At 34.6% G+C, this 13852-nt stretch overlaps 1 protein-coding gene across 3 annotated transcripts in view; it reads left to right on the top strand.

Moving 5' to 3' along the window:
* The first annotated feature begins 76 nt into the window (after window positions 1–76).
* TMEM69 (transmembrane protein 69) overlaps window positions 77–13852 on the top strand; it is a 153471-nt gene continuing 139695 nt past the window's right edge. Inside the window, exon 1 of one of the 3 annotated variants that reach the window (XM_044085932.1) lies at window positions 77–155. Coding sequence is in view for 1 of the 3 variants with exons in the window: in XM_044085930.1 (XP_043941865.1) it covers window positions 506–531 (26 nt within the window). In the remaining 2 variants the exon portion in view is untranslated. Of the gene's footprint in view, window positions 156–279; window positions 561–13852 lie in introns of those variants that run through there. The other 2 variants (XM_044085930.1, XM_044085931.1) reach the window with 2 other exon arrangements.

Genomic DNA, 13852 nt, shown 5'->3' with positions numbered 1-13852 from the left:
TTGCAACATCACTCTGGTACAGTAGATGGGTGGGTTATGTGTTATGTTCGTCACTACGTATTCCATACGGTGCTTCATTGAGATATAGCCCGGAATAACTTTTAATTTAAGGGAAGGTGTTTTGCAACGATGTTGAATATAACATAAAAGAAAAAGTAACAACAATCCAACTGAAAATTGAACGGCTGCCACAGTAAAATATGTTTCCATGTATCAAACACCAAAATTAAACCACTTATTTAACCATCTGAACTTAGAAGGGAGCTGCGTGAAACCTCAAATGATATTGCTTCCGGTGTATTACTTTGCACGGGGTAAAGGATATACGGCGTGTAGAGTTGTACGAAGTTTTGAGGATTTTTTTTGTTGTATTAAATAAGACTCTGGTTAATCGATTTTTCTGCATGGATACACCAAGGTGTACGTCTCAGTTATACGGTCTGTCATTGTTGTGGGGATCCGTGATGATTGCAGTGGTCAAACAATCTTAGCCGTTAACAGTAATATGCCCATACCAGTGCTATTTATTCGGTAAGCTGGTTGTTGCGGATCGCTTTATAGTAAGTGTCATTAATAAATACACTTGTATGCCCCGTTTTTAAAGTGCGTTACAGACACAAGTTATTATAAAGTCATAGTACCGGTAAGGTGTAAATGTTCGCAAAGATTCAGTGGTCCTGCATTTCCTGTGATGGTATGACCATCGTATATTCAACCAGTATTGTTTGTAGTAAACATTTATGAAATTAAGGGTGTAGAATAGTAGGATGATGCATGTAGGCATACTAAATGTACTTAAATGATTAAATTTTTTCCTGAGCATCTCGTGGGAAATGTAGTACTCAATGAGCACAGGCTATCCAGAATCGTTTGAACTATTGCTTACTGAAAATAGTTATGCATTCCTATCACACGAGCATGTTTTGTATAACCATTTACAGTAAGCATACGTTTAGACAGAAATGTTCCCCCCTGTCCACATTGGAAAGGCAAACACAATATTCAGCTGTTACTACTTAAGACCATACAAAGGTCTTTTTTAGATATCCATTCTCATCACACGAGTATGCTTTGTATACCTAAAAATGCCAGTTGTACTTGTATGGTCTTAAGTAGCAATAGCTGAATATAGTGTTTGTCTTTTCCAATGTTTATAGGAGCAACATTTTGAGGGTTGAGAACTTAAGTGCTGAAAGAGCACAGAATATCTAGAACTTTCTAAAGGTATGCTTAGTGTAAATAGTTACACAAAACATGCTTGTGTGATAGGAGTGCAAATTTCAGAATGATTTTTGGCTATATGTAGTAACAGTTGAAGATAGTGTTTGTTTTACCCATGTGTATAGGGGCAGCATTTTGAGGGTTGAGTATGGCTTTAGATTGTCACTGTTTAAGTGACACCCGGACCCCATATGCAGAAATGGGGAAAGGGGTTAAGGGTGGATGGATTTTGAGGGTTGAGTACGTTTTTAAATGATGGGTGGGTAGTGGGTGGCAAAACATTAGTACCGAGTACAAATATAAATTTATGGCTGCATTTATTGTATGTTATATGTTACCTGTTCATATCATATATATTTTACATAACATTTAGAATATGGTCAGTAACTAAACTTGTTAGTCACAGACACAGCAAAAGCTAAGAGTAGAGTGGTGCAGAGGAAGTCTACAGGGCTCATAACCTAGATGATGATGGATCAAAATTATCCTCTGCTATGCAAAGAGGAGAAAGCTTAAAAGTGGATCTTTCAGAATATGTGTCACAAGTACGAGCCTTGCATTGAGCAGCATTCAGCCTTCACAAAGGTTGATGCCTCTGTATGAACATAAAATGATTTTAATAATTTGCTTAATTTCTGGTGTCACTCCTGGGGGATCCAGTATCTGTCAGCATGGGAGAACATGGTCAGCAGACCATGTTGCTTTGCCAAGGATGGGCTGCGCATCCTCCTTAGGCTTTCAGATATTGGCTAAACCTTTATCCCACCCCCTTAAGAGTCCTTTTAGACAATGCCTACAAGACAAAGTTATCAACCTAGTGAAAAAGCCTCAGGGCAACCTTAAGGTGTTACTGTTCAATGCTAAGTGCCTAAACAAAAACTCCATACTATTTAAGCCCTCTTCACTTCAGAGAATGTAGACTTCTGTGCCGTGACCAAGACGTTGTTTAAAGCCGTAGAAATTACTCTGGCAGTAGAAGGCTAGAGCGGCTTTCACACACCACAATGCTGTCTTATTTATTATTTTATTTATATTTGTTTACTGGGAAATTCTGACTGGACGCAGGCCCTTTTTCAGCAGATGCCCGGGGAGAAAAGCTCCACATCATGTACATGATAAATAGCGATACAAAGTTGCAGCAATAGTAAACAACATTACAGGTTATTGGCTTTAATACAATAACAAGATATTGATTATCAACAGTATATACAGTAAATGTTGCAAGTTAAGATAGTTTCTTGTTTATAATATTAGTAAAGTTGTCAGACAAGATGTTAAAGTAGGTAAAGACACTAGCTATTTTTTTTTTTTTGTAAATATTTTTATTCATTTCCGAAAACATGAATGCAGGTTATTTATGACAGTGAAGTATTTACAAATTATTTAAAAAGGTAGGCTAAAACCTCTAAACAGATATCAAACATTAAAACCAAAATAAGGTATTTACAAGGTTGTCTATTGTTGGCATATAATTGACTTTCTATACAATTGTTTCCCGATTACAATCTGCTACAGTCATTACTCTCCAGTATTTCAGTTACTTTTTGCCATGCTATATATAATGATGTAGTTCTTTCAGTTCTTCCTTTAATAGTGTTAATTTCCAATTGCGATACTGCTGACACCATATTCATGAATTGCTTAAAAGTTGGAGAAGCTTTGGATTTCCAGTTTGATGTAATGTTCTTCCTTGCAATGGCCAGGAGAGTCCACAAGATTACATATTTTGTTCTTGGTACAGAGTCAGGTACAGGTGCATTAAACAAAATAATAGATTTGGAAATCTGGAATTTGTCATTGAATACCATTTGCAGAAAACAATTTATTTTATCCCAATATGGTTTAATCAAATGGCATTCGTATAACATATGTTGCCAGTCTGCTTTTATTGATAAGTCACATCTCCAGCAGCCAATATTTTTCTTAAACATAAGTTCCGTTTTATGAGGAGTTACGTAAGATCTGTGTATGAATTGCCATGCAAAGAGTCTCCAATGTAATGAAAGTGATGTCTGCTTTGGAGAGAGAAGAATTAATTTTTTGTCTCTTGTCATTTGGCACATGTCCATTAATTGATCTATAATAATTCCATATTTTGTCATTATTATAAGTTTATATTTTTTTGTTTGATTTATAAATAGATAAGTATCCCTTTCCAGTAATGGGTTGATTCATTAGTAATATTATATGTTCTATAAGATTAGAAACATTCTGTCTTATTGATGGTTGCATTGTTTCTTGTTTGCTTAATATATACTGTCTTAATTCTTCTACATGTAGCCATGAACTATTTTCCATATTTAATTTCCGTTTAATTTGGTCTATTGTCAGAAGTTTTCCAGAGTTTACCAATTGATGCCAGTATATTAATCCCTTTTCTTTAAGCATGTTGACTACTTCTATATCAAATGTTATTATATTACCTTGTGTGTACGCTACTGGATATAATAAAAATGGCCATGCTTTAATTTCAGGATTGCTATTAATAAGATTTTGGAAAATTTTTAGTGTATAAGTAATGTATTTGGAACTTATATTTTTATACTTATGAATCATCCTATATTCCTTCATCGGCCATAGAAAATTGTTTGGTGTGAAATCGGTATACTTATTTGCTACTACAAATCCTGATTTTAACCAGATTCTCTCATGAACTATCTTCCATTTTGATGTATATTTTGTATTTAGCCATAATGATATTGTTTTAATAACAGATGAATGCAAATATACTTCTATGTCTGGTAAACTTATGCCACCCGTATCCCAATCATCTAGATGACATTTCATAGCTATCCTTGTTTTTTTGGATACCATAGGAATCTTACCATTAAATCATTTAATTGTTTTAGGTGCGATTTAGCTAGTGGCAAAGAACAAGCTTGTATAACATAAAGAATTTTTGGAAATATAATTTTAATTATATAGAGCCTTTCTTCCATTGAAAATAAGAACTTATTCCATCTTTGTATTAGATTTTTAATATTATTTAAGGTCTCTTTATAATTTGTTTCAATTGTAGTATCTAGGTTGTTAGTTATTATAATTCCCAAGTATTTAATTGTATTATCGGTGGGGATATAGTTATGGTATTTTTTATTTAGATCTTTTTTATTAGTATTTATAAGCAATACATTTGTTTTGTTCTCATTAAATTTAAATCTCAAAGTTTTCAATTGAGTCCCATAATGCTTTTAAAGAGCTATTATTATTCTTTAAGGTAATTAAAATATCATCAGCAAAAAAGTTGAATTTTAAGCTCTAGGCTATTGTCTAATTGTATTCCTTCAATATTTTTATCCATACGTATATTATTTGCTAAGGGTTCAATGACTAGCGCAAACAATAACGGAGAAAGAGGGCAGCCTTGTTTTGTGCCCTTTGTTATTTTAATAGATTTAGACAGACAAGATCCCAGTTTTATATAAGCCAATGATTTTTCATATAATGATTTTATTAACAAGGTGAAGTTGTTTGAGAAGCCATATTCTTCTAAAACTAACATTAAGTAATCCCAGTTCACTGAATCAAATGCGCTATTTATGTCTAAACTAATAACATTAATTTTTTTGTGACATTTATATAATCAATTAAGGAAAGAATTCTTTTGATGTTGTCATAAGTGTTCCTATCTTTTGTAAAACCTGTTTGATCCTCCTCTATCAAAAATGGTAGTAATTGTTTTATTCGAGCAGTATGTATTGCCATAAAAATTTTATAATCTATATTAAGAAGTGAAATGGGTCTGTATGATGAACATTCACTGGGATCTTTACTTTGTTTCAGAATTGGTGATATTAATGTGTACTTCCAAGAAGGAGGGATGTCTTTACCATTTATAACTGATGTAAAGACATTCAGTAACAACAGTAAAGCCTCATTACATAATAATTTAAACATTTCTGGGGTAATATTATCTATACCTGGAGCTTTGTTTAATTTTAGCTTATTTACTTCAGCTTTAAGTTCTGTCATTGCTATTTGCTTATCTCTTAGTTGTACCTGGTCCTCTAATAACCTAACTTTAACATTGTTTTTAAGAAAAACTTTCAGTACTATTTCTATTTTCTCATTTTGATTATTAAGTTTATGAAAGAGTAGCCTAAAAGCTTCTAGTGTTCCTTCTAAATCAGACACTTTCTTTTTGGTTTCTATGTTATGTATTTCCTTGATTTGATTTGTTTTAATCATCTTTTTACTCCTATTTGCTATTCTTCGTTGGTTTTTAGGGTTCACTGAATAGTAACATAGTTTAATTTTTTCTAAGCTGATCATTGTTTTGTGGTGTAGCGTCTCTGAGTATTTTTTATTAATATCTTCCAGTTCTTTTATTAAGTTGGTGTTTCCATTTTGAATATCAAGCTTTAAATTATCCACTTTTGACTGTAATTCCATTAATTCCTTATTCCACTGTTTTTGTTTATTTTTATACCATCCCACCGCTCTTCCATATAGGTATGCTTTCAGTGCATCCCATATATATATTTCAGATGCATCTTTCGTAAGATTCATATCTAAGAATGCTTGTGTCTCTTTAATATAAAATTCCTTAAAATCTTTGAGATTTGTTATGTAAGATGGTATTCTTGTTACTGATATCCTTCTCTTGAAACACAAGTCTATCTCAAACGTTATGGTCCGAAAATGGACATGAAATTGTCTTGACTTTATTTAATTTAGTGGTTAAATCTTTTCTTATGTACACTCTATCTATTCTAGAGTATGTATTATGTCTGTGGGAAAAATGTGTAAAGAATAGTGACTCTTGGATAGCTTACTCATTTATGTCAACTATATTAAAAGTTTCAACAAACTCGGATAACAACTTTGTTAAAGGTGATCTCTTACGTGTAGTTTTAGTATTTGTGTCAGTTTCTTTTATAATGCAATTGAAATCTCCAGCTACGATTAAATTGCCTTTGGCATATTGTACAATGTCTTCTAAGTGTTGTTTGGCCACTCTAACTCCTAGTCCTGGTATCCAATATATATTCACGAATGTATATACCATTTCATTAATAGATATTGTCACTAGACAAAACATTCCTGAGTTGTCATGAAACGTGTTTATGATTTTAGGCATTAAAGTAGTGTTTTTCCACAAAATTGCTACTCCCCTTCGCTTTTGACTATAGATGGAACTTACTAGTACTGTATAATTTTTATTGTTTATTTTATTTATGTCGTCCTGTGTAAGGTGTGTTTCCTGTAAAAATACTAGTTGTGCTTCACATAACTTTAAATATCTGTAAAGACTTCCTCTTTTGCAGCTATTATTTAAACCATTTGCATTTAATAGATATACATTTTGCAATTGGATTTATATTAGCTTTGCTTTTATCCATATTCATATACTCGTAACAATGTGTAGATGTGTGTACATGAGAATGACTTGTTCTTTCTTCTTCCAACAGTATTACAATAGATTATAGACACCCAATAAAAGTACATTACAAGATCGTAACTGAAAACATAAGATAAACAACCACCAAACCCCTCCATGAGAAAAAAAATATCTCATCCTTGAATGATCTAACCATTCAAGTGATCCCTCTAGATCTGCATTTCAGCATCCTCCCCCAGCCCCGCCACATGGTAGTTTTATAATGAAAAGTATCTTATATATCTTTTAAGTATATATGTAGTTGTGTTTACAGATTACTTAAGTACAGTCTTTATCTATTTTTAATATTTTATAAAATACTAAGGCAACACAACTATACCTAGAATTAATACTTAACTATTTGGCTTTGTTTAAATTGTAAAGGAAAATCTCTTATTTTAATATATCTTTTGTATAACAATAACAGTTATGCATCTTAAAAGTAATATGCTTGCTGTTTATCTCCCTTGTAGTGTGAGTAGGTATCAAACTTTTGTAATGGTCTATATATATATATATATATATATATATATATATATATATATATATATATATAAATGTTAAGCATTATATGCATTAGTTAACTATACTACAACTTAATTAAATCATGAAGTGTCCGTAACAATGAATGTAATATTACACTTTTATTGTCATTTATCAGTAATCTTATAGTTTTCATTTAATTCAAAAAATCATATTTTAGTGGCATGAATGTTACTAATTTGTTTTTGGCATTGGTATTATATAGTTTAACTATATTTCCAGGCAGTTCCTATATATTATTAGTGCCACTGGCATATTTCACAGCTAGTGTTCCACATATGTCAAATAGCAACTCATAATCCTTATGATATTACAGGATTTATAATCCTTATGATATTACAGGATTTATCTACAGTGATATAACTGTAAGGTTGAAAAATATAACAAACTTTAAACATGCTATAACACAGTTGTTTGGTACTTATTGCTGTCAACCCTTCTACATACACGGGAAAGGATAACCTTATATGACCACCGACCATTTTCCTTCTTTTTTCTCTTCATCCTTCTTTTCTCCATTTTTTAATAAATATTTATTTCTATTGTGGCTTCTTTGAATTTAGTGAGGGTACTCAATATCTTATTATAGATGATATAAAACATTCAAACCGAGAACATGCCCGATATAGAGACATATTCTCAACTCAAATGGTCCACGCCATATATTTATAACATTGCAGTCAGAAATATACTAATGAATAAGCAATAACCAGCAGCTTTGCAGCATGTGTGTGTCTCTAACAAGTACATACCTATAGGATATTAAAAAGAATAGATAGCAAGCTCTTCTTTCATAATTAACAAATGCATATAGCCTGGTATTTACTTTCATAGACAGAAATTAGACCTACTATAAAAGTGATTTAATATGAGATATAGCTGACAATGGCTTTAACGTTTGTGATGATATACAATATATATTCAGTATTATAAGTAAAAGTACATTGCATGTCTATTTGTAATCTAAGGTTCAAGGCTGATCAATTTAGACATGCAAGACAATCTCTTTAGCCTTGGTCATATAATGGGAGTTACTGTCTCTCTACACAACCAATCATTTTCAGTGAGGATGTTCAATATTAGTATAACTTGCCTTTAATAAACGCATACTTATAATTCAGCAGTTCTTTTTTATGTATATTTAACAATATCATAAGCAAGTCTATGAGATTTTTTCTTGCTCATTACTGCTTAATGACTGTGCTACTCAACCAATTTAATATTTGCAGAGTATCTTAATAATTAAACAGCAACTCCTTTTTACCTTTAAAATGCCTAATAACAAATAGCTACATTCATGAACCATAATTGACTTACTGTCCTTAAGGTTGAGTACACTAGCTGCAATGTGTTTACAAATGTGTTATATAGTTTCAGTCAAGGACTTAAATATATTACATTTTCATAAAATTAAGTTAAATTATAGTAATTTACTTGGGTGATGTTATCAGAAAAGATTGTAGTAAAGTCTGTATGTGTTAACTATTCATACAGTTTCTTCCAAGTGATATACTTCTTTTTAAGCCTTGTGTGCTGTTTATGTGTACAATTCAAAATGAATAACAAATGTTACAATATAATAAAACATTATGCATGTGTTGATACCTTCTAAATTTGTTAGGTACTTTAGTGCAGTTTTAATATTTGTTAAACTGTAAAAGCACTTTGCCATCTCATAAATAGTGTGCTTGTCACTTTAAGTAGCTTAAGAGCTTAAACCACACCCATACTGCCTTGTTTCAGTGCTGACATCACTCAGACTGTTTACTTTCGTTTTGTGCTGTTCGTACATTTGTAGAGGATTTAACACACACTAATGGATTCTAACTGAAGAACCTCCACTCTAGGGATGGTAAAATAAGAGTTCCCAGCTCGTGACCATGGCGGAAAGCCAAAAACAAAGTAAGTGAAGCTTTTAGAGCTTTTTAAACTGAACACGAGCTCATTAAACTGCTATTAGTTTTCTTAGCATTTAGGGCAGATATACAAGCCAAACAGTTGTTTGTTAGTCAAAAAGACACTTTTAGCATCAAAGAATAGATAATTACTTTTCAAGGCACTTTTTGACAGTTATTATTATCAGCTTTTATATATTATTATGTGAATTAAATGCAACAATTTAGATATTTCATGCATCTTAGTGTAATATAAAAAGAATCATGTTCATTTAAGCACACCACATTAATATGTCAGTGTAAATGCATCATATTCTATACTATCAGTAAAAGGCAGGTAATGTATAAATGAATTATCTAAATATCATTTAGAGTTAGAGAAATCATGACTGTAAGTATTTACACTGTAATAAAGAAAGATATGTTACCTTGCTTTCTTTAGGGTTGTTTCCTTTAGTTATAAAATGTCCTGTTTATCCTGTATTTATATTGCTTCAAAGACTGACACACATGTAAAGCATGAATGCTTTTAAAGAAGAACAGGTTTACCTTACAGAGCAAATAGAAAACAATAATGTTTGCGTTTTTCATGTGTCTCTTAGTTTCTTCTTCTTCTTGTCAGCAGTGCTCCAGGCATTTTTTTCTGCATGTCTCTTTACCCCAAAGGAGCTCCAATCCATTTCTTCCACTTTATCCAAGGTTTTATTAGCTGAAAGATAAGAGACTGTTGCTTGTAGAGTGTCAAAAGTTTTAGGACTTTCAGTAAAAAAATATTTTTATTCTTGCAGGGAACAGCAGGTGCACTTTAAGTTGCCTTTTTTCAATTCCTTTATCAGAGGGAGACATTCTTTTCTTGCAGTTATAAGTCCAGCAGAATAATCATTATCAAATCTATAATCATTATCAAATCTGATTATGTTGTCTTTGTATTTAACTGGAGAAGTTGACCATGCTGTCTTTAAAATAAGTTCCTTGTCCTGTGATGAAAAAAACTTTACTGTTATTGATCTCGGGTGATTTTTTGATTTGATGGTTGATGAAGCAGCTCTTAAGGATCTATGGGCTCTTTCAATTCCATAAGAAAGAGCTTCAGGCAATTTTAAAACTTCTGGTAACCAGGTAGTAAGGAAAGTCACCATGTTATCTCCCTCTGTTTTCTCTGGTAGCCCATAGATGGGAAGATTATTTCGTCTGGACCTGTTCTCTAGATCCTCTATTTTATTTTGTAATGAAGCATTTTGTTTTGATAAAAAATGTAGCTGAAGATCTTGTTCTGAGAGTCTGCCCTCAGTATCATTTAGGGATCTCTCTATGTCAGCTATGTGAGACTTCTGTTGCACCATTATTTCTTGTAGTTGCTGTATTTGTTTTGTAGATCTCTCTTCAAAAGTGTACAATTTGGTATTCATTTTGTCAAATTTCACTGATAAGTCTTGTATAGCATTTAATAAAGACTGTATCGTCTGGTCCTGTGTGGTATTCTTAGAAAAGCTCATTTTCAGTAGATTCAGATACCTTCCTTCTTGTTTTTTGACAGGAAAAATTATGATTAAAGCCAAATTGTTAGCAATGTAGACTTCTAGTGATATTAGTAGAAGTAATGTAGACTTCTAGTGATATTAGTAGAAGTAATTCAACAAAATAGGTTTGTCTACAATATCTAGTTTTTAAAATTTCCTGTCAGAAATATATTTTGAGTGCAGAGCTGAGAAAAGATGCTGCCAACCAGTCTACATCCTAGCCACGCCCCCAACTAGTTATTTCTGACTGTGGTTAGTAGTGGCGGTAGTATAGCTGGGTTAAGAGTCTAGGTGGGGGGGGTGTTAGTCTGGATTAGAACAAGGACAAAGTCTGGATTAGAACAAGGACAAAGCCAGTGCAAATGTAAGTGGAATTTGAGTGCAGTCTTGAAAAGGCTGCTACAAGGTGGAGTAGTTATAGAGGGTGGAAGATTGTTCCAAAGTTTAGATATGGTACATGAAAATATGGCTTCTCCTGCTGAGTTTTTGGGTTTGATAACAGTGAGTTGATTTTTGTTGCTTGATCTTACGGGCCTAGTGGGGTGATAGGGTTGGAGAAAGATTGGAAGGGATGTTAAGGGAGTGGTTAATAAGTTTATGAGTGAGGGTGAGTTGATTAAAGTGAAGGAGTTGTGGGAGTTCTAGCCAGTTTAGTTCTTTAAGGGAGATACAGTGATGGCTGCGGTAGGATGTTCCAGTGGCAAATTTAGCAATTTTGTTGTAACAAGCATCCAGCTTGTGTAGGTCTGTCTGTTTAACGTTGGTAAGTATGGGGGATGCATAGAGTAGAGTGGAGATTAGCTGGGAATTGGCTATGGAGATTCTAGCCGCCTTGGTTAGGGATTGGCAGCTTCGATATAATGCACCAAGTTTCTTGTGAACTTTTTTTTTATTGTGAGAGATATGTGGGTGTCAAATCTAAGTTTGTTGTCTTATTTCCACACCAAGTAATTTTATATGTTCTGATGGAGAGATGATGGTATTGTCTTTGGCAAGAATGTTGAAGTTGGGGGTGTTTTCGGTGGCTTTGGAAGGTTGGAACAGGAGATGTTTTGTCTTACTTGGGTTGAATAGGAGCTGAGCATTGGATAGCCAACTTACTACAGAAGAGAGTGACTCCTGTGTGATTTGTTGTAGTTCTGGGAGAGTGGGGGCAGAGCAGATAAGAGTAGAGTCATCTGCGTACTGTATAAGAGACGCTTGTGTGTTGGCAGTATGTAGGTTGTTAGTGAAAAGTGAGAATAGCAGAGGGCCAAGGATAGACCCATGGGGAACTCTGAGAGTAACTGGGAGGTGAGGTGATATGTTATCATCCCAGATTACTGATTGCTGGCATCCATGTAGATAGCTGTGGAACCAGTTGCAGGCTGGTTGTGAGAAGGAGGGGTTGGGGAGAGTAGACAGTAGTAGCACATGAGATACCATATCAAAGGCCTTTGAGAGTTATAGAAATACGGCAGTAGAGAAGAGGCCATTGTTTTTGTGATGAAGTATAGTGTTGGTGAAGGAGAGCAGAGCGGAGGTAGTGCTGTGATATGGCCTGAAACCATGTTGGGTTTTGGAGAGGAGATTATTAGCTAGGAGGTAGTTGGAGACCTGGGTGTTGATGCATTTTTCAAGTACCTTGGAGAGAGGGGAGAGGATAGCAATGGGGGCGGTAACTGGGGAGAGGATAGCAATGAGGGCTGTAACTGGAGAGGTCAGTGGAGGGGGGATGCCTTTGAGGATGGGAATGATGTGGGATACCTTCCATATGGAGGGAACATAGCCTTCTGTTATGGAACGGTTGATTAGAATTGAAATTGCGTAGGCTAGTGTATCAGATGCAGTTTTCAAGTATTCAGAGGAGAGGTTGTCAGCTGCGAGTTTGGTGGGTTTAAGTTTTGACAATAGTCTTATGTTGGAGGTAGGTACTGAGGTGAAGAAAATAGGAGTTGGGGGGCTGTTGTCGGGAAGTGTTGTTTGTTTAGAGATGTTATAGTTTCAGTGAAGTGTTTGTTGAAGGATTCAGCAATACTGCTGGAGGAGGGGGGAATGGATGGCTGGGGGGTACCTAAACAAAAAATAAAAGGTCTAATAAGTCCAGTAAGGACAACTGTGAGGGCTGGATAGTTTTTCAGGCTAAGGACAATCACAAGGCCTTCTTCAGCTATGTCTAGAACCTTAAAGGTAACTCGCATCAGTGTGCTGAATTGGTTGTGAATGGTACCAACTTCAGTGATCACAGTGACATAGCAAATCCACTGACTGATAAATCCAGCTCACACTTCACCCCCCCCCTCCAGTTCTTCCAGATGAAATCCCTCCAACATAGTTCTCCCAACTATTAGCAGGGACAAAGTGTTGGCAGCGCTCGCTAAAGCCTGTATGGGTCCTGAAACATCCGTCGTTACCTCTTGAACAAATCAGGACCACCTGAGGCACTTTTCAACTACAGCCTCAAAACAGGCTATTCTCCAGGTGAATTGGGGATCATAACAGTCATTACCCTCCACAAGGCCAGACCATTAGCCAACCCAGGGACTACAGACCGGTCAGTCTAACAAGCCTAATATGCAAAGCCAAGGAATGAATTATTACAGAAATGATAAACGACAACATTGACAACCTACAGATACTGGACTCATCCCAATTTGGCTTTAAGGGAAGGTCTTGCGTACTTAACCTGGTAGACTTCTTTGAGAGGACCACCAAGGCAATGGATGAAGATAAACCAGTGCATACTTTGTATCTTGACTTGGCCAAGGCATTCAGTACAATACCCCACTCAAGCATTGTTAACAAGCTGCCTTCTTCAGATAATACAATCATCTGAGGTCATTGGAGGGTTCTATTTTTCTAAGAAAATCGAGTAATTAAATATATTAAAATCATTGTATGTCATCAATGTCATATATGTAGGGATCAAGCTTGGTAGTACATCATTGCTTCATTTCATTTTGCCAAATCTTAACCCTCTTATTCCAAAAAAACTTAGGTTTAGGGTATTTGTAGCTATTTTTATATCTATATGTCTCTCTCTCTGAGCTAAGTATAAATCCTTACATAACTCATTGGATTGCTTGATGGCTGAAAGACATGACCCAAGAAGTCAGGATTAGTGAGACCACCTCTACCAAAAGACCGATGAGTGGAGTACTCCTGGGCCCCAGGCTGTGCCCCTGTGTTTGACACCTACTTCTTGCAAGTCAAAGCTAACATTCAAGGCCTCTTTCTCACCAGATTCGTAGATGACTGTAAATTGGGAGCTGTTATAGAATCCCCCAAGACACCAACATCACACAAGAGGGTTT

Source organism: Protopterus annectens, chromosome 10.part0 (genome assembly GCF_019279795.1).
Source record: "Protopterus annectens isolate FY-2018-M chromosome 10.part0, PAN1.0, whole genome shotgun sequence".
In the NCBI taxonomy this organism is placed as follows: domain Eukaryota; kingdom Metazoa; phylum Chordata; order Ceratodontiformes; family Protopteridae; genus Protopterus; species Protopterus annectens.
The sequence above is the reverse complement of the archived record's forward strand: the minus strand, read 5'-3'. Positions and strand labels throughout refer to the sequence as shown.